General features: G+C 42.3%; 1 protein-coding gene across 6 annotated transcripts in view; it reads left to right on the top strand.

Moving 5' to 3' along the window:
- Nucleotides 1–23,182, top strand: part of ABCA12 (ATP binding cassette subfamily A member 12) — a 117,242-nt gene that overhangs the window by 51,085 nt on the left and 42,975 nt on the right. For all 6 annotated transcript variants that reach the window (XM_054209544.1, XM_054209545.1, XM_054209543.1 and 3 more), the window contains 17 exons: nt 399–584; nt 1,915–2,093; nt 5,029–5,141; nt 6,215–6,311; nt 6,439–10,593; nt 11,223–11,338; nt 12,035–12,141; nt 13,630–13,883; nt 13,992–14,104; nt 14,569–14,693; nt 15,521–15,694; nt 16,621–16,785; nt 17,778–17,979; nt 18,562–18,701; nt 19,285–19,404; nt 20,595–20,685; nt 22,014–22,193. In XM_054209544.1, coding sequence (XP_054065519.1) covers nt 399–584; nt 1,915–2,093; nt 5,029–5,141; nt 6,215–6,311; nt 6,439–10,593; nt 11,223–11,338; nt 12,035–12,141; nt 13,630–13,883; nt 13,992–14,104; nt 14,569–14,693; nt 15,521–15,694; nt 16,621–16,785; nt 17,778–17,979; nt 18,562–18,701; nt 19,285–19,404; nt 20,595–20,685; nt 22,014–22,193 — 6,517 coding nt within the window. The remainder of the gene's footprint in view (nt 1–398; nt 585–1,914; nt 2,094–5,028; nt 5,142–6,214; nt 6,312–6,438; nt 10,594–11,222; nt 11,339–12,034; nt 12,142–13,629; nt 13,884–13,991; nt 14,105–14,568; nt 14,694–15,520; nt 15,695–16,620; nt 16,786–17,777; nt 17,980–18,561; nt 18,702–19,284; nt 19,405–20,594; nt 20,686–22,013; nt 22,194–23,182) is intronic.

Genomic DNA, 23,182 nt, shown 5'->3' with positions numbered 1-23,182 from the left:
GATACGATGTTACAGGCTTTGCCGTTGAATTCATTATTTGCCCACTATAATCCTGCATCAGAGGTGCTGTGTGTTTATTATATAGGTATTGACTATGTATAGGAACGACTCCTTTGTAACAGAAACATGGTACCATGTGATGGACACCAGTATGCTTATGGTTTTGTATAAAGGCCTACAAACACTCACACACACATTTCTCTTTATCTGTCTGAGGAGTTTGAGGGATTTCAGTGACACTGTTCATCTGGTAGCATTCTGTATGTGTCTAAGTGCTTTTAATGACAATCCTTTTCAGATGTCACTACCACCCCTTAAAAAAAGTCTCATTGCTATGTTTAAAACCCCATTGCAAACGAAGTACTGCTTTAAAGCTAACTTTAACACCTTGCTTTTAGAGCCAGACCCAATATTCAACTGCAGGCAATCTCAAAGTCATTCTGTGTGAGGTCTTGTCGCGATACACGGCACATCCCGGGCTCACTGAAGAGAAGATGGCAGCCAATATCCACCGGACGTTCTGCTTTACCGACTCATCGCTTTTAGAGTCATTTACCCAAGAGTTCAGAAGTCAACTCTCTCAGGTGAGTGCCCAGGACTTTTCCTAATATCTGCAGCTAGTAGCTGTGTTAGTTCACACACATTATTGCGGTGTTTTGGAGAAAGAATGTGACCCCCCCTGGCTGGGAGTTGCTCTTCTCTATACCAAAGTGCATACAGCGCAAGACAAGGTCTTCTCTATACCAAAGTGCATACAGCGCAAGACAAGGCTGAGCTAATTTTTTAACCCCAAACAGCAGCTAGAACTACGCAGCCACTCGCTCACTCCCTCCCCCTTCCCCCACCTCCAGAAGGGTGATGGGAAGAGGGGGGAAAAAAAAAAGGGGGAGGGAAGGGAGGAAAAAACCTCATGGGTTGAGATAGAGACAGTTTAATAGAAACAATAACAGCAAAGGAAAAATAACAATAATAATAATGGCATGGGTCCCTCTCACTGCCCAGTGAATTGGTACAATCTTGAGCAGTGATTGCGGATTCCTGTCCCCCCCTGGCTAACCCCCCATTTATGCTGACTGTGATGTCTGGTATGGTATGGAATATTTCATTGGCCGTTCCATCGTTCTGTCTATGCTTGTATGGGAAGCTGAAAAAAAGTCCTTGAATAGTGTAAACATCACTGAGCAACAACTAAAACCAATAGGTATTATTGACATTCCTTTCACAGCTGTCACTAGTAAGAAAAATTAACTCTTTGCCAGCTGAAACCAGGACAACAGGATTAGCCCAAAGACCTTAGAGTGAGTTCACAGCTTGGAAAGGCAAGGACATATAGCTGTCAGCTGGATTTTCACCATGCGAAGGGTTTTCACCATGGCTAGGTCTTGTTTCTTCTGCATATTTGCCCTGCTGCAGTGACAGGTAGATAGAACAGTGTGAGAATATGGTGTAAATAAGAATATTTAAAGCTAGGGGAGGCAATAAATTTAATCCTGTATTACCTCAGCCATATAACTTCATCCAATAACTTCTGCATCTGACCCAACTATTTATGATTGACGCAGTACTTGTCTTTGGGAAAGCTATATAATTTAACCAAATGAATCCTTTAAAGGTAATGCCTTCTTTTTTGCCAGGGTGAGGATTGGTATTAGTTTTTCTTGTATTCCTAGTCTTTGGACTGTTTGGGACATTGTGAATCGTAGGGCTTGTCTAAACAGAGAATTTATTGTACAATGTGCGATGTGAAGTTAAAGCACATCTCACTCTCTCAGTTATTGCCTGTCGCTAGAGTCCTTTGAACGTATTGTTTGTAGACTTGTGTACAAGTGCAGTGCAAGCTGAAAAACATAAAAAGACCCACTGGCAACAAGGGTTCTTGTTTTTAAATAATTTCTTGCTTTGTTATTTGTTAAGGTGCAACACAACCCACAGTACCAGGCAGCATTTGTCAATGAAATGGTCTCGTTTCTAATGCTCGTCTCCCAAGTGCAGAACGACACCTCCCTGTGGCATCTCCTTTTGCTGGCCCCAGATGTGTTTCAGGGCAGCATGCAACTGCAAGATATAATTGATTTCCTTCAGAATCCAAGCAGGTAAAAATACTGAAAGTGCCAGGAGAGGCACTGAAAGTTGGTGGGTTTCCGTATTGAACTCTGTCATCTCTCATCTTGAAGGAAGGGCGTTAGGCTTAAAAGTATGATTTATTTGGGGAATGATCTGGCTCCGTATTGATGCGTCTGTAAAGGTCTCTATGGCCAGTGAGCAATGTTTTGATTTTCAATGACTCTTGTATCAGTTTTTAAATGGGAGCTTGATGTGAACTCTTAGTTTTCTTCCAGCCTGCTTCCGGCACTTTCTTCCAGCACCGTCAATTCCACATGCAGATAGAAAGGGTGGCAAGTAACAGCCACTGCCCTTGGTTGAAGATAAGCTCTCCTGGATGGATAGTTGTTCTGTCAAAGACAGCAGCTAGCTGCTTCTTTACAGAAAAGCATAGAGCCAAATTCAAGTTGCTTTGAAACACCTCAAGCATTTGTAGAGGAGCCATAAATTTGTTTGTTTTTTTTTTTTTAAATTGTTTACCTCATTGACTGCTATTTAATCTTTCAAGAATGGCCCCAAGAAAGCAGAGGAGAGAGGGAGCCTGGTTCTTAGCATATGGGGCTTTGAGTATGTGTGACTTTAAGAAGAAAGTAACAGTTATGTTCTTGCTCAACGGTTATATGAAAAACAGAGATGGCTTAACTGCATGAAATATTTGATGCTGTATGCAGCTAGGACAATAAAAACTCTTCTGAAATGGGCTTAGCCTTGAAATCCCTTTTCTGGTCCATAGTTGGGCTAAACTCTCACTGATCTCTAGAAGACTTGAGTTACTCAAGAGATTAAGGGACTCTGTTCTGGATCATCTACTGGATATGTGACTGACACTGCTATAAATTATTCTGGATAGTCCACTTGTTGCGGCACATGGAGGACAGCAAGCAACTGAGTGTCTTCAGACTTTTTTATTTTCTTGGATACATGAGCAGTTGGATAAAGATGCCAAAAGGGGCTGTAGAAACTTTGCCACTTTGATTGCACGCAGGCTTTGAGGGACTCACTTTTCATGGCTGGCATGTTGCCAAGGCACTTAAAGACCTGTACATTTAATATCTGGGTAATTTGCCATACTGCATTGTGACAACTATTTGTAAGTCATAATGTCCTTATCCTTAAAGGAGTCAGTAGCAGCGTGGCAAGAATTTTAATTTTATTCAGAGGTGTTTTGTCCATGCTGCTGTTTCAGTCACAGGATTATTGCACTTGTTCGCATTTACTGGCTTGCAGAATCAAGCCTGGGAACCAGCACTGTTTGAGTGCCCAGGAAGAATTAATATTTTCTGCGCTGCTCTGCTCTACAGCTACGGAGCTGGGCAAAGTTATCAGGGGCACAACAAAGTGGCATAGAGAATTTCATCACCAGAACCATGCGATGCTTTTATGCCTAGCATCTGGCAGTCTAAGTGCATGAGTAAAGAGTTACTGCAAAGAGATTGTACAAATAGTATTTTTAATGATGCTTACAAAAGCACATCTTAGCTAGCCTGGCCATGTCTCTTACCCAGGCAGTACTGACCTCCTAAAGAAATGCTGTACTGGGAATTTTTTTGTAGTATAAATATGAAGATACAGAAGAAAAGAGCTCATTGTGGCATCTGTATTAACCACGTGATAAACGCCACCACTGTGAAACAGTAACTTCAAAGTCATGAATTCTAGAGAAAGTTTGGGAATAAATTTTATTACCCACGCAAACCTGATTTACAGACTGAATTCACAAATGCTCCTGTTGTTGCTTTGAGATAGTTTTTGAGATAAGCACATAAGCTGAACTTCTTCTCGAAAGCCAATGCCTGCAAAAGCCCTCCAAGACTGAAATAAAAGGGCGCCACCACCACTTGTTTTCACAATTGCTACCTTCTGATCTGTATGATATGAATCCACTTTCAGCAAGCCTATGTCTCCCTCCTCCTTCGCTCTGCCATTGCTCAACTAAATACGTCACATAACTGCAGCTTCTTCCCCCTTTAAGACTCTTGCTAACAAGCACCTCTGCAGAATGGAAATGGTGAGCACCAAGGCCACGAAACCTGCATGGAGACATTATGTTAAATGAGGAGAAAAGAGATCCCTGGTGCTCTCTTCTCACTAGCAGTCTGTTCCCACAAATCAGTATGTATTTATTCATGCCACTGAAATCAGCTCAGCTAGGTTCTTTGTGTATCACCTGCAGAACTTCAGGCAGGCAGAGATTGTGCATTTCACGGTGACCCTGTGCCTACAGTGAAGAGCTACTCTTTATACGGGAGAAGCAAAAGGGACTAATAATCACCGTGAAGTTTTCAGTAACCTGCACACATTGAACAGAGCGTCTTTTAAATTACTTCCTCTGTGATACAATATGCCTGATTATCAGCCTGTTCTTTCCAAAGACTGAAAAACATTCCTTGCTTCCCCGTCAGCCTGGTTATTACTGTATAAAAGGGGAAAGAAGGAGAATTGAAAATGGCAACCGTTAGTTGCGATTGCATTTTCCAGCCACAGATGTTGTCCCCCAGGGATCCCTGCTCTCCCTGGAGCCTTGTCTGCTCGCTTCTTGGTTTCTTTTAGGAGGAGACTCACCCGTAGCAGCGAAGCCCTGGGCTGGCATATCACCTGAGTGTTTTCTAAGCCCTAATGTGAGGATTTAAGTGGTCTATAGATTTTGCATAACCCTTTGAATAAGTACATCTAATGAGTGCTACACATATGTTTGTGCTAATATACGGCCACAGGTTTCCCATCAAAGCCCTTTGTATTTGTATTTTGTGCATGATCAAACAGAAAATTAAAAGTAAGGGCAATGTCTTGTCTGTCAGACATTCTAAGAATGATAGGCTGTGCTCCAGCTGTTTCCTATTTGAATGCTTGTTTTATTTCTTCTCATAAACCTGTAACCACAATTTATTTTCCTTGTTTTTTTTTTTTTTTTTTTTCCTCCTTTAGTGTTGTGCTGGCAGCTCAGAATGTCTCTGCATCGCTTGTGACTGATGATGGATTCGAAACTGTTCAGAAGGGGGTTACAGATCCTCCATATTCCCTGAACTGCTTGGAGCAAGGTAAGACTCCTCCATGCAGTCATATCTCTGCTGAAAACCTGCGGTGCTGAAGAGAAGCAAACTGCAGGCTAATAAGTAACCAGGCAGATTGTATGCTGTTCAGGGCTCAGCATAATGAATTCTTCTTTCAACTTTTTACAAATGTGCATAAAATACCTCATTTCAAATTGAAAAGTTAAAAGCTGGGTTTTGTCAGTAGACAATGAATTAACATGAGTTTGCAGTCTCAGTGCAAATGGGGAGTGGTAATATTTTACCTTGATTTTTTTTTGGGGGGGTCAAAATCTGCCTCTAGTTTTGGGTTCTGTTAAACTCACCTCAGTGTATCAGGGTAGGGACTGGGCTTCACAACAAGCCGTGTACGGCAAAATTAGCCATTCCTTTAAATCCCCATCGGCTTGGAGCAGAGGCAGGGTCCTCGACGTCCACCTCTTAAAGGAGATTATGTGAATGGGCGAGGGAAAGCTACAGCATCTAAATGCTACAAGGGACAGATTGGTAAATGCCATCCATTCTCTGCTTCTTCTTTGGTGGAGGCTGTGGAAGTTGGGGTGGATAAGAAGAAAGCAGATTAATGCGGTGCAAGTAGGGAAAACATGGAGATGTGGCTACTGAGAGGACTGGACACACAGGGATATCAAGATGAGTGTAAATGGCTGTAGGAGACATAAATGATGCTGCAGACAAAGCCTACGTGTGCATAGTCAAAAAGCATTCCCAAACAAATGGAAAGCAATGATAATAAATATGAGACTAGCTTGTGCTGCATCACTGATGGCAAAGCGCTCCTAAAGCAGGAGAAGAGCTCCGTTAGTGCCCGGATCACAGGGCATTGAGCTGTTCCTGAGATGAAAAATCATTTCTGTGATGACAGGTAGCATCCTGACTTCCTTTGGAAGGCCAGGAAGGGTTAGACCCCAAAAGAACAGTCAAATTTCTAAACAGGATCTTGTGTCTTATAGGAGCCTAACTTCATCCATGCATGTTATCCTTAACAGATTTGCCATACGGCTCTTCTCAGTTTCCAAATTAATGTGATTTTTACTAATATACTCTTTACATGTTTGTTGTAGATAAAGAAAAAAGTTTGGTGACCAGATATATTTGTAATCACTTTGTTAACTGGAAAGATAATCGGAGTTTAGTATCTGAATTGGAAGAAGTTCTGAGGTAAGACACTAGCTAAAGGGATATTACTAACAGTATAATTCAAATCTATGATCTTTGCTCTAAATCACTTTACATTTCCACTTGCATTGATTTCATATTCACTAAAATGCTTTTTTTTCCCCTCCAGAAAAATAAAGTCACAAGAGATTGGTGGAAAAGACTCCAAGAGGTCCATTAATTCAGATGATTTAGAAGCCATACAAAAGTCTCTACATCGTTTAAAAGGCTTTGAGAAAAAAATGAATAGAAGTGAATTAAAAAGCTTGAATCTATTCAGAAATCTGAAGAATGAAACATTACAGAAATTGTATGCAATTCTTGAACTGGGAATGTATCCACATCATGATTATAAATTAAAGGAACCATATAATAAGGAAATAATTGATGAAATCTATAACTTCACATCACTGCAATTACAGAGTGACTTTAATGGGACTTCCATTTTCAATATAATGACCCAGTGGAAAGAAATTCAGAGTGCTTTAAAATTAGCTACAATGATTTGGAATCCAGTTCTGTTAAATAATTCTAATTTTAGTACAGGGCAAACTAAGGATGCTCTCAAGATGTTGCTCTCCACTAGCATGCCATCATCTCTGGAAGACTTCAGAGACCGTTTAAAGGGAATGCAAGAAATACCATCTTTGTTTGCCGATTATCTGCTTAAGCTCGTGTCCTACAGAAACGTCCTGGACCAGCTCCTAGCTCTCCAGAAGATGGTTTTTATAATGACAGACACAAACATAGGTTACCAGTACCTGCTGATGCCTGTGTTTGAACTGATGCGGGAAGTAGAAAGCTCCATGGGGGAAACCTGGTGGGATGAGTTGAATGCCTATTGGCGCCTTGGGGAAAAACTGCGATCGATGAAGTGGAATAACACAGGCATCATAGCCTATGGGCAGTTTTTAGAGGTATTAAGCAGCCATTTACAAAAGCTGAATAATAATTCAAATAGTGTCTTCAGTGAACAGTTGGATCAACTGTCAGAATTTATAACAGCCGTGTTTAAAGAGTTTGGGGAAAACTCTGAAGTAGCCAATATCTCAGTAGTCACTCAAGCCATACAAAAGACCTTGTACATCTTGAAAGACTTACAGATGAATTATAATGTCAGTAAATTAAAATCTATAGATCTTTTCTTTAATTTTGACAATAAAACCTTAGAGACCTTGTCTGAAATTCTGAGGACAGGAATGAAAATCCTTCATTATACAAGTGCCAGGGAAGCTTCCGGTAAAGAAATAATTGACCCTGTCTATAACTTAACGCATTATCTACTGCAGGAGTTCAGTGAGTCTTCCTTACAGCACAATACTTCACTAGAGGCAAAAATTTGGGAGTTCTTACATTCAGTCTTGAGTCCTTTCCTTGAGAACAGCGACGATGTTTATAGGACATCCCAGAACTGCTCCGCTCGGGATGTGCTCCACATAACACTTGAGATGCTGTTTGAAAATACCACTCTAAGCGAGTCCTTAGCCGCCAGCCCCTGCAAACCCCTCTTTGATTCCATGGACACAGAGAGTGGAACGATGCCCAATGACACCTTTACAAAAATATTCCAGCTTGCCATAACAAACCTGAAACTGTCTCCAGAGTTTGCTGCCATCTATGAGAACAGCAGTGAGCGCTTTTCCAAGGAGCTGTCGTGCGTCATCCAGTCTCTGCAGTTTTCTCTGAGTTTCCTTTCCAAATTAAACCTTGCGTCTGAGCTGGAAAACTCTTGGGTACAGGAGAAGGCGAGAGCTCTGGGTGCTCTCATGGAAGAACTGCTGCAGAGTAATGCCTCCTGCCCCATCCCAGTCCAGGATGTGGGTAGTGTGCTCCCGTCTCAGCTTTTGGACATGCTCATTCCTTTCACGCTGAATGAAACAGTACTGAACTCCCTAAATTTCTCTGACAGCTCAGCAGACTGGCATAGGCTGCCTGTGTTTTCCCATCTGTTACCAACTGTTACCACGAGGAACAGCAGCATATATGAACTGCTACAGGTGGGCAGAAATGCTTCTAACCAGTCTGAGTGGGGACATTTCTCGCAGCTGTGGCACGCCACTGGCAGCATGTTGACCACTAAATGGAACCTAACTGAAGTGGACGAATATGTGAAACTCCTGGAAATCATGAAGAAAGCTCTAATTCTTGTGGACTTTGGGGTAGCTCCTGGAAAAACATTAGTGTATCAGATCTTTCATAATTCCAGTGGAGGAATTAAATTCTCAGAACAGAATGATTTGTATAGTTCATTAAAACTCTTCTTCAATTCAACGTCTGCTACAAACAGCACGCTGGACTTGGGAAGAATGTTTCAAGAAATACTTCCACTGTATGAAGTTGGCAGTGAAGACTTGTTCTACCCTAATCCCTACGGAAAAGAAAATCAAGATGTTCTAACTATGGCTGCAGTGATTTGGAATCAGATAATTTTAACCAGGCCTCACTTTAATACAGAGAAAGCATGGGAGGTTATCAAAATGATTGCACTTCATGCAATCTCGCTTGAAGACATTGAAGATTATCTCAGCACAAATGAAAAAGTGTCATCATTATTTTCTGACTTCTTGTTGACCCCTGTAACTTCAGAGAATTTTGCAGAACAGCTCTTGTCCCTTGAGCAGCTCCTTGCTGCCCTGGCAAAGGTGAATACCAGTGATCATTATCTGCTGATCTCTTCTTTGTCTAAGCTAATGCAGAAACTCCAGAATTCTCTTCATGGAAGGCAGGGAAATGAACTCGGTGCTTTCTGGCAGATTGCTGAAGTACTCCAGTCCATGAACTGGAATAGTACAGAGAGTCTCACTTCCCAGTCACTTCTGAACATGCTGCAAAATCAGTTCAGTGCCATGAAAAATTACTCCAGCCCTCATTTCAGTAAGGAACTGAAGCAGCTGATAAACATGGCATCCTCCATATTTGAGCTGTATGGTGAAGAAGACTCCAGAGGAACCAACATCTCCATATACTCACAAGCTATGCAAAGGAGTATCTTCATTTTAAAAAGTTTGCAGAAAAGTTTTAACATCAGTGAGCTTGAAACTGTCAACCTATTATTTGATTTTTATAGTAACTCTACCCAGAGACTGATTGAAGTTTGGAGAGCAGGAAGGAAAGTCCTTCACGACACCAAATCAAACAAAACATTTGAAGAAAAAATGGACATTGTCTATAATTTCTCACATTTGCTGCTGCAGAAGGAGTTCAGTGAGTCTTCCTTACAGCACAATACTTCACTAGAGGCAAAAATTTGGGAGTTCTTACATTCAGTCTTGAGTCCTTTCCTTGAGAACAGCGACGATGTTTATAGGACATCCCAGAACTGCTCCGCTCGGGATGTGCTCCACATAACACTTGAGATGCTGTTTGAAAATACCACTCTAAGTGAGTCCTTAGCCGCCAGCCCCTGCAAACCCCTCTTTGATTCCATGGACACAGAGAGTGGAACGATGCCCAATGACACCTTTACAAAAATGTTCCAGCTTGCCATAACAAACCTGAAACTGTCTCCAGAGTTTGCTGCCATCTACGAGAACAGCAGTGAGCGCTTTTCCAAGGAGCTGTCGTGCGTCATCCAGTCTCTGCAGTTTTCTCTGAGTTTCCTTTCCAAATTAAACCTTGCGTCCAAGCTGGAAAACTCTTGGGTACAGGAGAAGGCGAGGGCTCTGAGTGCTCTCATGGAAGAACTGCTGCAGAGTAATGCCTCCTGCCCCATCCCAGTCCAGGATGCGGGTGGTGTGCTCCCGTCTCAGCTTTTGGACATGCTCATTCCTTTCATGCTGAATGAAACAGTACTGAACTCCCTAAATTTTCCTGACAGTTTAGCAGGCTGGAATAATATGTCCGTGCTCTTTAACATGGCACAGGATGAACTCCACATGAATGACCTGCTGCAGAGACTCCAAGGCGCCTTCAACCTCACCAAATGGAGTTATTACTCAAGCGTCTGGAATGTGGTTGACGGTTTGCTAAACACCGAAAGGAATCTAACCGATGTGGCTGCCTTTGCAAAGTTGTTGGAAGTGGTGGCAAACAACTCTGCCAATGATGTATCAGCTCTAGAATTCATAGAAGCCAGTAGCTACGTTCTCAAGGGGCTGAACTCTGATCTGATAAATGAATTCAATATAAGTTCCATTTTGGCTTTTCTCTCCAACAAAACTAGTTTTGACAATGTGATTGATGTTGTTGCTCATCACTTTGTTGTCATGGCAGAAACTCTGTACAACAAGACCCTACCTTGGACTCATAGTGACCAAACTCTGTCACCAACCAGATTGATCACGCGGTGAGTTTGCTTTTGGGGTATTGTAATTGCATTTATGGGTAGTGACCACCATTCTCATTTTGGCATGAGAATTATGTATTTTTCTTCCAGTGAAGCAACTTAAGCCTGAAATCACCATAATTTAGGACATTAGGTGTAATGTGGGTTAACTTGAAGAGGAAATTTCTCCTTTAACTGAACATACAGCTAAAATTGAGACTTTTCAAAAATTTTCTGTGTTGGCGTGTATCAGTTCACGGTGGAAGCAGGATCCTGTAGGAGGCTTGCCACAAGTGGTAAACTCTTCAGAAACCCCTTCTTTGTGGTATGCTGCTAATTTTTGATTCTCAGTCTCCTCTAGGTTGTGCCTTTCCATCTATATCTTGCATCCACAGCGAACCTTTCAAGTGTGTTTTCTTATACGTATGTTTTGAGAGTGAATGACAGCTTTGGGAGGTAACAGCAAAAAGAATTGATAAAATAAAATTGGGAGGGTACCCACTTAGGAGATGTCACGGGAGACAAATGACTTCATCTGGAATTCTTATTTATGCTGCCAAGGAACAGCATCTACACAGCTGACAGGTTGCTCGCTAATATACCTTGTCTCTGAAAAAGAAGCTGATTTAAAATCCTATCTTATTTTTCAGATTTCTGTTTTTAGAATTTGAAAACACCATCCTACAGGTGACAGTGAATAGCAGCTATAACCCTTACCTGATGTGTTTAATAAATGCCACTGAAGTTGAAGACAGCAAATTGACAGGTAATCATGATTTCGTTAATGTTGTGGGACCTCAGCTGGAATATGTTGTGCCTGTCTTTTCAAAGTGTTTTCTCTAATGGTGGGAAGGAATGATGCTACATGTTTTCATCCGTTGGCAATTAACTGGAGCTGTGAGACCTTGGGAAGCCAGAGTGCTTTTTGTTTGAGTTATGTCAGATTGCGGATATAAGTTTTCCATCCAACTTTATCCAAAATGCACGTCTACACTTTGCTATGTGATGACAGGCTGCTGACACTTAGATAAAGAAATCTTACAAATAGAAACCTATATTCCCTTCACAGCTTTGTGTACCTGTAAGATGACAGCAGTTATTTTGGAGAGTTAACATGGTATTTCACATTCATCGTATGAGCCTCCTGTAAAACCCAAGGGGTTTATCTGTTCACAGAATAGAGATATTGTGAGTGCTCTGAAGGGCACTGTCAGAAGTCCTGTTACCAGAGTGGGGTGAATTTCTTTAGGACCAGCGCACCTACTTGGACTGGATCTATTATAATCCAAATTACAACCTAGGTCTTTGTCTGTGATTTCAGAAGTCCCGAGCCATGTGAATTTGGTGGAAAATAGTAATGCTCAGGAGGCCTCAGAATAGAAGTGCCGATATTCCCATCTGTGAACTTTCTGCAAGTCTGGCGTTTTTGTCCTGAGTAACTTTTGTTTTCTTCCTTGCACAGAAAACATCACGCTGCTTTTGAAGCAAGCTCATCTGAAAAAGAACCCTTTTATGCAAAATGATACCTCTGAGAAACATTCATCCATACCAGAGCTCCTGAAGCTAAAAGTGAGTCTGCTTAAAATGCTGACTTGAAGGACATCCCGCGGTGATACATGAATGTGCAATAGAGGTTTTGAAAAACAGCGTATGGGGGAAAAAAAGAGAGTTCTGAAAAGAACAGCTGATTAAAAACTAGGACTGAAACTCTGTTCTGTGCCTGCTGCCTGCATTTAAAACTTGTCACTAAACTGAGCTGAGGAACTTGTTCATGTAAGAGTCTCCACCCAGTGTACACCCATTTTTCTGAGAAGGCGGAGGTGTTCCTGTCCTCCCAGTGTGTTGGATAGAATCCCCTGTGTTTTCCACCAGCCATCCCAAAAGGATGGGGAATGCATAAGTCGGCAGTGGCGGCGTATTCCTCATAAATCAGTGCACCAGTAGTTTTAAAGTTCAGTACATTGAGACTTAGCAAAGCACCTTGCAGAGCTGAGATCGTTCTGGGATGCCTCAGCTTCACTTGAGAAGTTTGTAGGGAGGAGTTTTCGAAGGCACAAATAGCAGATAGGTACCTGTGCCCTGCTGAAAATCAGGGGAATTGTGCATACCCAATTGGCAGTTACAAGAACAACTAACTTAGCTACCACTGTGCCTAAGGCGCTATACCAACACCAGTGTGGCTGGAGTCCAAGTTCCCGCATGCTCCCTTAGCCCTAAGTGTCTCACAACACCATAATGGTTTCTGAGATTAAGCACCTAAGCAATATTAAGTCATGGATTTCCCTCCACAGCTTTGGATTTGGCGGTGCCTCATTTGGATAAAATGCTTCTTACACCATGCATACCTGATTGCACTAAGAGCATGTGTGCACTTTATTCTATTTCTCTGTATGAGAAATAGAATTAAAAAGTCTTTTTAAAAAAAGGTAACAGTATGCAATGCTGTTTCTGCTTACTCTATCTGTGACAATAATATGATGAGCCTTAGTGAACAGGTGTACTTGTAGGCACAAAACAGAAAACAGTTTTTGCTGTAAGAGACTGATAATGTGAATAGTGATGTCAGACAAGAAGGAAGCCCATAATAGCAGAGCAGGCACAGGACTATAATTTTACACTGGTTGGCAGATGCGCAACTCCTGGTTTCGAGCCAACTCCATTTCACATGCTGTAGTAGAGATGACCAGGTGGTGTCTGAAAGACTAAACCTGTTGAACAAGGTAGATTTATTTGGTGTCTGCGAAGATGAATTGGTCAACAGGTAAGTCCAAGTGGAGTATCACTGTGTATGCGTGTTGGGCAGGGGAAATGATAGGTTAAGGCTTGCAAGATTTATTAGATCCTCTGCAATTTGTGTAGCCAGGTCTGCTACAAACTCAGGTAGGAATGATTGTTATGAACTGTTCTATTGGAGATCTTTTGAATGAAGTAGAAGTATATATTAAAATCTTAATCCTAAAGAAAAACAGAAAGGGACTCTTTAAAACTTGCCTTTTATAATTCTGTTATCTAACTGTGTTTGTGCATTTATCTTCCTTTTCAAAATTTCCTTTGAAGATATCTCACCTCCGGCATCTGACAACACTTCTTTGTGACTACGAGAGCTTTCAGTCAATACAGCAGATTTGCCATCTCCCTAATGTTAGCTTTGGAGAACTGTGTGAACAAAGTCAGTCTCATGAGCAGCTCCTCCGCGCCATTGAACTGAGCAATCAAGTAGTGACCAATGTACTGAATCACAGAAGAATCTCCCAAGAGCTTCAAAATCTACTGATTGGGGATGTCACAAACTTCCAGACACAAATGAAGTGGTGAGGCTCTCCCTCCACTTTAGTATTCTACTTACGAAACAATGAAATGGCTTCTTGCCTTGTTTTCATATTCCCAATTCTGTTGGTTGTTTTCTTTTTCCGATTTAGGTTTCACGAAAATGTACCAGAAATTGCTTTCTTTCAAGAGATTCCTCAGTATATGACTGCTTTGAATTCCATGTTGAACATCACAGAGAATTTAACAGATTCTAGCAAGCAAGGTAGTTTTCTGTATTTACTTTACAACGTTGGTAAACATCATCACTGGTAGTGTGCTTTCTGCTGGAAATCCCAGGAGGTGCTTAGCTGCCAGATGTGATATTAATGAAATAACCATACACCATGTCCCATGTCCTTGGGATCCTTAGTCTAGGGTAACTCTAGAGGCTGTTCCAGATGACCCTCTGTTTTCTGTACAGCCCAAATAGTCCTATGTGCTGGAAGTCCCACGTCTTTGTAGTTGAGCAACTTTTGCTATCGTTAGACCTGTCAACTTCAGCCCACAAATCGGACTGTAAAACCTGGGAAATACGACTGTATTTTGCAAGGGTTGGGTGGTTTTTTTTCAATCAGCAGTGATGTACCTTGCTTCCATACTTTACCTAAAGTCCTCTCTTTGAGCTTGAAATTGCTGTATGTCTGGAGAAAGCTGTTACATCAATTGTTCTTTGATTGTTCTTTACAGAAAAATTAAGAGATGTGTTTAAAAATGTTGACCAGCTCAAAGAGGATCTCAAAAACACAACAGGAATGTCCACAGCCAGTATTGATGCTCTTCTGGAAGCACCTCTCCCAGAAAACAGCAGTCAGGTAAGTTTGCTGTCATCCTGGTGGGAGATCTTGTTGCTTCCTTCCTCTCAGACCATTTAAACCAGAATATGTTAATGAATGCAGCTAAGCAGGTCACACTGCATGCATGAGAGCGCACAGAGAGATAGGTGATTCCACAGGGATAGTGAGCATAGCATGTCATAGATGAAAATAGCCATGAGAAATGCAGTAAGAGCAGTCACTGACATCAGTTCAGCCATTAGAGACCAAGAGCCATATGGTCTCCTTGGCTGTCACCAGTAGCTGGTGAGCAGCCACACACTGCCTGGTGAGTGATTGCTCTGATCCGTAGCAAGGGCACAGTTTGCTGTGACAGACTAATGAGGACCGAGTGGGGTCCTCGCTAGGGTCCTCAGTGCTGAGGAGTTGCTGCAGTCCAGATGGAAAAGCACGCTTCTAGCCACAACGCGTGAGAGCACTCAGGGTCCAAAAATAGCCTCCCGTAATGAGAGATGAGCTTGCTTTCCTCAGCCTCCTGCGCGAGCAGAGCTCCAGATGCTTTTCTGCTTCCAAACCATCTTGTCTGGACTGAGCCCCAAAGAGCACGCCCTTTTCCAAACTTCACATGCATCAGTCAATGGGAAACTGAAGCCACAAAAGCTTTTACTACTGTGCAAGCTGGGCAGTAAAATACAATCTGTAGGATTTGTCCCTTGGAGCAGGAGTAACGGGTAGGCATTTTCTGGTTCTCAGGGTTGAAATATGACAGTGTGGAAAGAACAACAGCAAGGCAAGATTAATCCGTGCATACTGGAGCGAGCAGTCTCACCCCCTAACAAATCTTTTTTTCCTTTGTGCAAACGCAGCTCATTTCTCAGATCCTCCAGCTGGAGTCCTGTAGTGTCCGTCCTGCTGACCCACAGCTGCAAACAGTAGCGGAGGAGTTCTGCAATCTCTCTCTTCCAGAGAGGACTCGCGAGACGTACATCCTGGGGGTCACCCTGTTACGACACTTAGACATTTACAATTTCTTATACAAGGTTAGTGCTGGATTTGTAGAGTGCTAGTCTTTGCTGCATGTAGTGGCTGAAAGGTCATAAAATATCGTTGCAGTGGCCAGAAGCTAGGCCGATTTACACAAGCCAAAGATCAGGCTTTGCTCATGCAGTAATTTTTATTGCATATCCATGCTGTGACAGCGCGGATATAAATGAGGATCCCAGCTGGCGTAAACCAGCAAACCACATTTAAAGGCACTGGACCTACTCGAAATGCCTCCCTATCTGCTAGTATTGTTTATATGCTGTCACAACCTCTTGAACATTCCCAGCTGAGTTCAGGATTCCCAAAAATAAAGCACTGGGTGGCTATTTTTTTTTTTTTTTTATTCCTTGAAAAGGGAAGCCCTGGAAAAGGTCCTGTAAAATATATTTTCCCAGTCTAGTTTGCATTGCCAAGTTATTAAATGATTCAAATATCCCACACACGTGACAATATAAACAGCATGTATAAATACCATTCATGGAAAAGTGTGCATTGAATACATTTTTTTAAAATGCTACAGAAGTAATCCTGGGGGGAAAAAGTTATTAAATGAGAATGCCAATGAATTTGGCTCAGGTCAAAAGTCATAGTGTTTGTGACGTTTTTGTTGTGCGAAATGCTGCCTCTTAGAGATTTGGGTGATATCCCAGCCAATATCTGATGCACATCTCCCAACTGTAGGTGTTGGAAAACGTGCACTGTTCAGAATATGTGATATTCAGGGGAGTGGTTTGCAAACACGCTTGGGGATTTAGGAATACAAATCCCATTCATTTCCCATGGGACGTCCGCTCCATAAACCTCCTAACAGTTTTGAAAATCCCACAATCTTTGTCTTGGAATTAACACACTATGGTCTTGTACATTCACGTGCTCACAGATTCCTGCTAATCATAATTGATTTTCTTCATGCCTCCTGCAGATGTTTTTCCCTAAGGAACTTCAGAAATCCGTGGACGAGATGTTAGACCTTCTGACAAAAATGAAATATTTCAGACACCAGGTTGAGTCTGGTGTTGATCCATTGCTACAAGCAATTCATTCACTGAAAAAGCTCCGGCAGTCTAGAAATGTGCCGCTGACTAAGGTACGTGTAGTCTGCGTGTACTGTGGAAGCAAAACACCCCTGGAACAGTTTCTACAGGAATTTCTTACCGTAGAAGCCAAAGGTGCATTAAATCATAGATTACTGATTCTCTTTTAAAGCAGGAGTGTTCTAAGAAGAATCTCTACCAAACTTATACGTTGCGTTCCTGGGAGAGCTTTGATTTGGAGCAGTGGGACCATCATGTGCCCATGACAGGGAGGACACTAGGAACATGTGCTGTGAGAGGGACAGTAGGAACAAAAATGCAGGGGGTGAACAACTGTTTTGAAGGAGGGTAGACTTCCAACAAAATACTGGAAGTGGTCAGCTTGTGAAAAGAACTGAAGAACTGCCCAGTAAAGGCTATCCAAAACCGTGTAAGTCAACAGCAAAAATTTGCTCTAGCTTTAGTGTGCATTAGATCACACCCACAGCATCAAGACTGCCCAAAGCGTTCAGCACAAACCCAGTCCTGCTCCGACAGCTGCAGTCACTTCGGGTGCCACTAACTTCATCCTCACTGGATCCAATCCCTCTCCGATCCATAGTCAATGACAGTGTAGATCACAGGAAGCATTTCTAGTAAGCACTTTGCCTGCACATTGCAGAAGCACATGTGGCTGTGGACTAGTTGGGGATGCGGCCATGGACTAGATGGGGATGTGCATACCTGGGTGACAACTTCTGTCTTGTAACCCAGGGTGTGTACGTGTCACCAGGCTCATGTTATAGGCAATTCCTGTACACGCATTACAGGCAATTCCCACGCTGGATCACATACCTGGAAATTTGCCACCTGTGTCATAGCAAAGGTTAGCCAAAAAAGCACAATTTCCATGGAAATTCAATTTTCTTTTGTAGGGACAAACTTCTTGGAAGAAAGCAGTGTAAAAATGCTTAATCTTTGCCTTGTAATTCTGTAATCTCTTTTTTCTCTCAGAATGGGATGTTTTTAGTGTTCAGGATTTATTTGCATTTTGTCTTTTCTGCAGGCGTTATTTAAACCAAACAACTTTAAGGTAACACGTGGCACGTTCAAGTCCATGTCAAAAGTTCTCTGCAACCAGGAGATCACACCTCTGTTTTTTGAGTCCTTGCTTCCAGATTTTGGAGACCCTGTAAGCAACAGTTCTTCTGCGGAGGATGTCTATGTCCAAAAGATGATGAAGAAATACGGGATTCCTCATGACTCCAGTAAGTCTAGTTTTTCCTTAAGGCAAAAATGTTTCAGAGCCAAACTCTACTGTTTCCAGAGAGATCCGGTTCTGAGCTTTTCCCCCATATGTCTCTGGAGAGCTGTAAGAGCTCGTGATTTATGCTAGCTGAAGATCTGCACTGCCCTAATTATTGGTGGCTTATTTCCATAAATGTTAAAACAGCCTATGTAGCACAGCAGTGCTTGACAGTGCGCATTTTCCCATTTGTCAATGATCTGGTCTTAGGGTTTGACAGGTCACTGCTTTTCCTTGATGCGCGGTTTTTCTGCCTGTACTGACATTATTAGCACCTCCAAGTTCACGAAAGTCCGTTTAACCTTCAAGCAGAGAATCTTGGCTCGAACACTAAGGCTCTTGTTGCCTTGAGTTCAGCAACAGGAGATCTTGAGGGTAGATTGCTTTAGTCAAGACACATTATATCAGTCAGTGAAGAGGCCCCTGAAGTCATTCACCAGACACAGCAACAAACTGGGCAGATGGGAAAAAAATACACTGGTGGCTTTCTTGTATCTCATCTATTTGTGCTCTCTGCAATTTGTTTGCTTTTCTCCCCTTGCAGCACCGTTTTGCTTATCCTTTTACCTGGACCTGGTCAAGACCCCAACCGGAGCTTTAATTTGGTCTTTTTTAAAACCAATGGTGCTTGGGAAGATCCTTTATACACCAGATACCATAGGAACTCGAGCAATCATGGAAAGGGTACGGCTCTGTTTACAGTACATCAGAATATACCCGCTCAGAAGCATTTTAATTTATCTAGCACGGGCTCCTTTCTTGGAGAAGCAGAAGTCTATTTTCTGACTGGTTAGAGTATTAGTCAAAGTAGTCAAATCTTTTCCTAGTTGCATTGCTGGTCATATGAGTCATCTTTTGTCTCTGAATGAGTCTTACCTCCAAAAAATTGCTGTTGGTCGCATATTTATAATACGATTTTTTAAGGCCTTCACTTTATGAAGCTTCACCCCCATATTTTCAGCCAGTAATAGAGATGTTTCCCAGGACTAATGCTATAACCAGTACTTGTTCGCAAGCAGACCAGTGGTAGAAGGAAAACTGATATCCAAGGCATGCTCCTGATGTCACATATGAGGGGCCACGTTTTTAAGTACTCGCATCCAAATTCAGCATTTGAAGGGATATCTTGCCAAACAGTGATAGGCTGCTAAGAAAAATCCGAAGGAACCCACATTTGGTCTCAGCTGTTTTATTGATTTATTTCTTTTAAAAGAAGCTTTAAGGTAATGAATAAATGGATCCTTACATGTTGTGGGCTTTTTTGTAGTCTAATGCAACCCTGAAGCAGATGGCTGATCTAGCCCTGAAGTCCCAGGAGTGGTTGGACAAGTCTCCTGTCATCATGAATTCACTGACTAAGTTAAACCAGACAGTTCCAATGATTAAGGTATGGGATCTTACCTCCCCTGTGTCTCTCGCGAGAGGGGATTGGGAGAGTGGATTTCTTCACTGAAATAAACTGGGGTTCCAGGGACCTCAGGGACATCTTAAGTCAGCTGGGAAAACAAGCTTTTGCCAGCTTCTCAGGCTTTTGTCCTGGGCTTCACAGTTTCTGTGCCTGCCTGTTCCTGTAACAGAAATACTCCTGACACACCTTTCCATGCAAATCCTCTCTTGGAAATGATTTCTTTGTAATATGCTCCCTGACACTGGTCATACTGAGGCCTGCTGGAGGCCTAAGATGAGCAGGGAATGCTCTTCGGTTTGTAAATTAACTTTCTGCTTGATGGAGTGATCCAGCCAGCCAAGACCAGGCAAGAAATGACTTTTTCAGAAAATGAAACAGTATCTATAATAAGCATGTAGCTCTGGGTACACACGTAAGAGCTAGAAGATGTCTTTGTACCTCAGTGACTGTAAATAAAATTTCTTTTTCCCCTCCTAAGGAGCCTAGCCTTGCTTGGATACAGAAAGCAGTAGGCTGTAACGTTTCCTATATTTGCTTGCTGTTCTCCGCGGTAAAAACTGTGTCCTTTTCTTACAAGACTATGAAAATGAGATCTCTGGAACCCTAAAGCATTAGAAGTTAATTTCAGTGGCTGGAATTCATTGTCATTTCCATGGCACTGAGAGAAAATCCGGAGTGGAATATACAAAAGTGAAAGGGAATATTCTCTGCTGACTGCACTCATTAGTGGAATAATGAACTATTCAGCCAAACCAAATCTGCCTGCTGGTTTCCAAGCTGAATTTTGGTCACCTACCCATTTTGCTCTGGCTGTGTTCACAGGACTTAGACACAAATGAAATTTACTGCGCTTTTAGAATAACAAAGATTGTCCATGATTTTTCCGTGGGACTCTAGTGCCTGGTGGAGACTCTATTGAGTCTCAATAGACATCTTGTTGACTCGAAGAAACACTGTCTTGGACTCACAGGGCTCCATGTGAAGTTTTCATTGCTAACGTTTCCCCATCCTGGTACACAGAGTGAAATATGGAAGGTCAGGAAAGGAGTAGGAGGGGGTTGTACAAATGCTGAGTGAAGGCAGCTGGTCCGTTGTATTTTAGAAATACACTGAGCAAGCTCAAGGGACTTCTGGTCAAACTGATGCTTTTTCTTTTTGCTTGTTGATAGAACACACTGCAGAATCCCTTTGTGCAGGTTTTTATCAAGCTGATGGTGGATTTGGATGCAGCCGAACTGCTGAGTCAAATAAACGAACTGGGTAAGTTGGTCTATATGTGATGTACTTCAGGTCTGGGAGCTCCAGAGTCACCAAACTGTAGCCGTCCTCTGGTACTGCTCTTCTCTGGCCAGAATTGGATGCTTTAGTGCAAGGCAATCTCAGCTGTGATTCAAAAACCTTGTGGCCTATGGGTAAAGACTCTTAGAAAGCAAAGGGCTTCTATGAAAAGACACTTCTTTTGAGTGTTGAAGGGATAGTAGGATGCGAATCTCTGCAGCTGAGTGTGGCCACTGGAGGACACTGTTTAGCCATAATTATCACTTCAAATGAGCTACCTGGGACTCTGCTGGGAAGCATTGTGGAGAGCACACTTGCATCAGGGTTCAACTTAAAAGTTTTCCAGAGCAGAAAAACAAGGGATCAGATAAAGGTAGTCAGGCTGATGAAGCCAGAGGCATCGTTACAGGAGATGCCGTGCTGGAGTTTGCTGTTCTCTGGTGGTCTTGTATGGCTCTTCAGGATGAGAGCTGCTGATCTGCACTGGGGGAATCATCAGCTAACAGCGGTGGTGGGTACATCCCCTGTTAGTGCAGAGCACGGTGTCACGGTCCCTTCCTAGCTGGTATTATTGTCCCTACCCACTTTTTCAATCAGTGGCCATACATGTCAACATAAATCTGGGTTATGCCAGCAAAACCCAGCATAAAACAAGAGTGCTTGAGTCTGTTGCAGCCAGGATATTTACATACTGTTCATGATGACCCCTGAGTTATTTCATGAGTAGCATCTCCTGTCTTAACTCCCCATAAAATCATCGTGCCTGCAGCAGCTGTTCCATATTAGTTACACTACATTATGCAGTTACCCTTTGAAACAGCCAGGAAACAGCAGTGTCTTTATTAAACTGCATTATCAGGTTTAGTACACACATCAGCACAACAGACATAACTTTTCCTTGATGCTCTTGGATAAAGCACGTTCTCCCCTGAGACAGAGCAGCTCAACAGACAAGTTGATTCCATCAAAACCTGTAAGATGGGGAATGAACAGCGAGCATCATGTGCGAGTCTAAAACCTCAGCAGGTTGGTAGCAACTTCTGATTTGGGATGGCTGTCACATCCCACTGCTGGCATCCTCCCAAAGGCAAACTCATGAGCGTATTACAAATGATTAACATAAAAATTGGGTCAACAACATGCCTTCATTGCACTGCTACATGCAGAAATGTATTTTGCACTTAATGTTTAGTATGATGGGTTTTTTTCTTCCTTTCTGGTGTCATTGTTGGCGTAAAGCACAGGATGATGTGAAAGATTTTTGTGCTACATGTAGTGATGTTACTGGGTTTGTGTTTGGTTTTTTTCAGACGATATTCGGCTGGAATTGCAGAACAACGCTGACATTGTCGATCAGCTGAATACATTAGCTACCCTTGCTGTAAATGTGTCCTCCTGTGTCTCATTTAATCGCGTTCAGGCAGTCAGAAACTTAGAGGAAATGGAAATGGTGGCTAAAGAGCTCTTTCTGAAGAACGAGCTTTTTGCAAGTATGTGACAATCTCGAGTCTCCCTGTAAATTAAATTTAGCCTGGTAGAGGGTGGGAGTCCTGCATAAGAAGTTTGGCTTTCCACCAGCAACTGTTGTGGTCACAGCCCCCACCACACAGCAATCGATTTTCACCTGGTGTGGGTGGGACCTGCACACTCAGACCTCCTTCTGGCAGTGTTTTACACTCTCCTTTTTATTCCTCCTTTTCTCTTACACCTTCGCTGTCTGTATAGAAAGCCTTTGGTCAACTACTGTTTTCTCTCAATTCTTTGTTTGAGCAAAATTTCACTGCTCTTAGATCTTCGTGACAGCTGCCTTCTTTCAGGCTCCCCTGGGAAAAGATGCTTTAATCGAGAAAGATACCACCGAATCACTGAGGTTGGAAAAGACCTTTAAGATCATTGAGTCCAAATATGAGACAGTTCAATTTATTAAAAGGTCATAAAGCTCTTGAGGTGTTCCAGCCAAACACTGCAATATTATATTGGGTCTTCTCGGTCACACTTCTCACGTTTGTGGGATCGGAATTCAGCTTCGGATCAGACTGCAGAGACGGGCAGGGGGGAGTAGAGAATAGGAAGCTTACGTTAATTGGAATGATACAAATGTGTCTGAATTTTTAAAGAATGACCAATATCTCCTCAATTAGGATTTACTTAAGTCCTGTGACCTGTTTGATTTCATATCTCATGATTGAGGGGTAGATGATAGAAACTTTTTCTTTTCTTGGAACTTCAGTCCCTGATAATATTTGTCTATTCCCCTAAAAGCAGTTTTCTTCTATGTTTGCCCTCCATTCAGTCATATGCTTTATATATGGAATAATCAGGAAAAATATTCTGGAGAGAAAAACTTTTGTGCTATTTCCTCTACTCAAACAGCCATTTTAAATCAAACTGTATCTACAGCGTGCCATTTCCTAACAGGAACTTGCAAAGCTTTTGTATTCTTAGCAGTCACAGCTTTGCAGGAATTTGCGTGGGCACA

Source organism: Rissa tridactyla, chromosome 7, assembly GCF_028500815.1.
Source record: "Rissa tridactyla isolate bRisTri1 chromosome 7, bRisTri1.patW.cur.20221130, whole genome shotgun sequence".
Lineage (NCBI taxonomy): Eukaryota > Metazoa > Chordata > Aves > Charadriiformes > Laridae > Rissa > Rissa tridactyla.
This window is presented reverse-complemented; position numbering and strand designations above follow the sequence as displayed.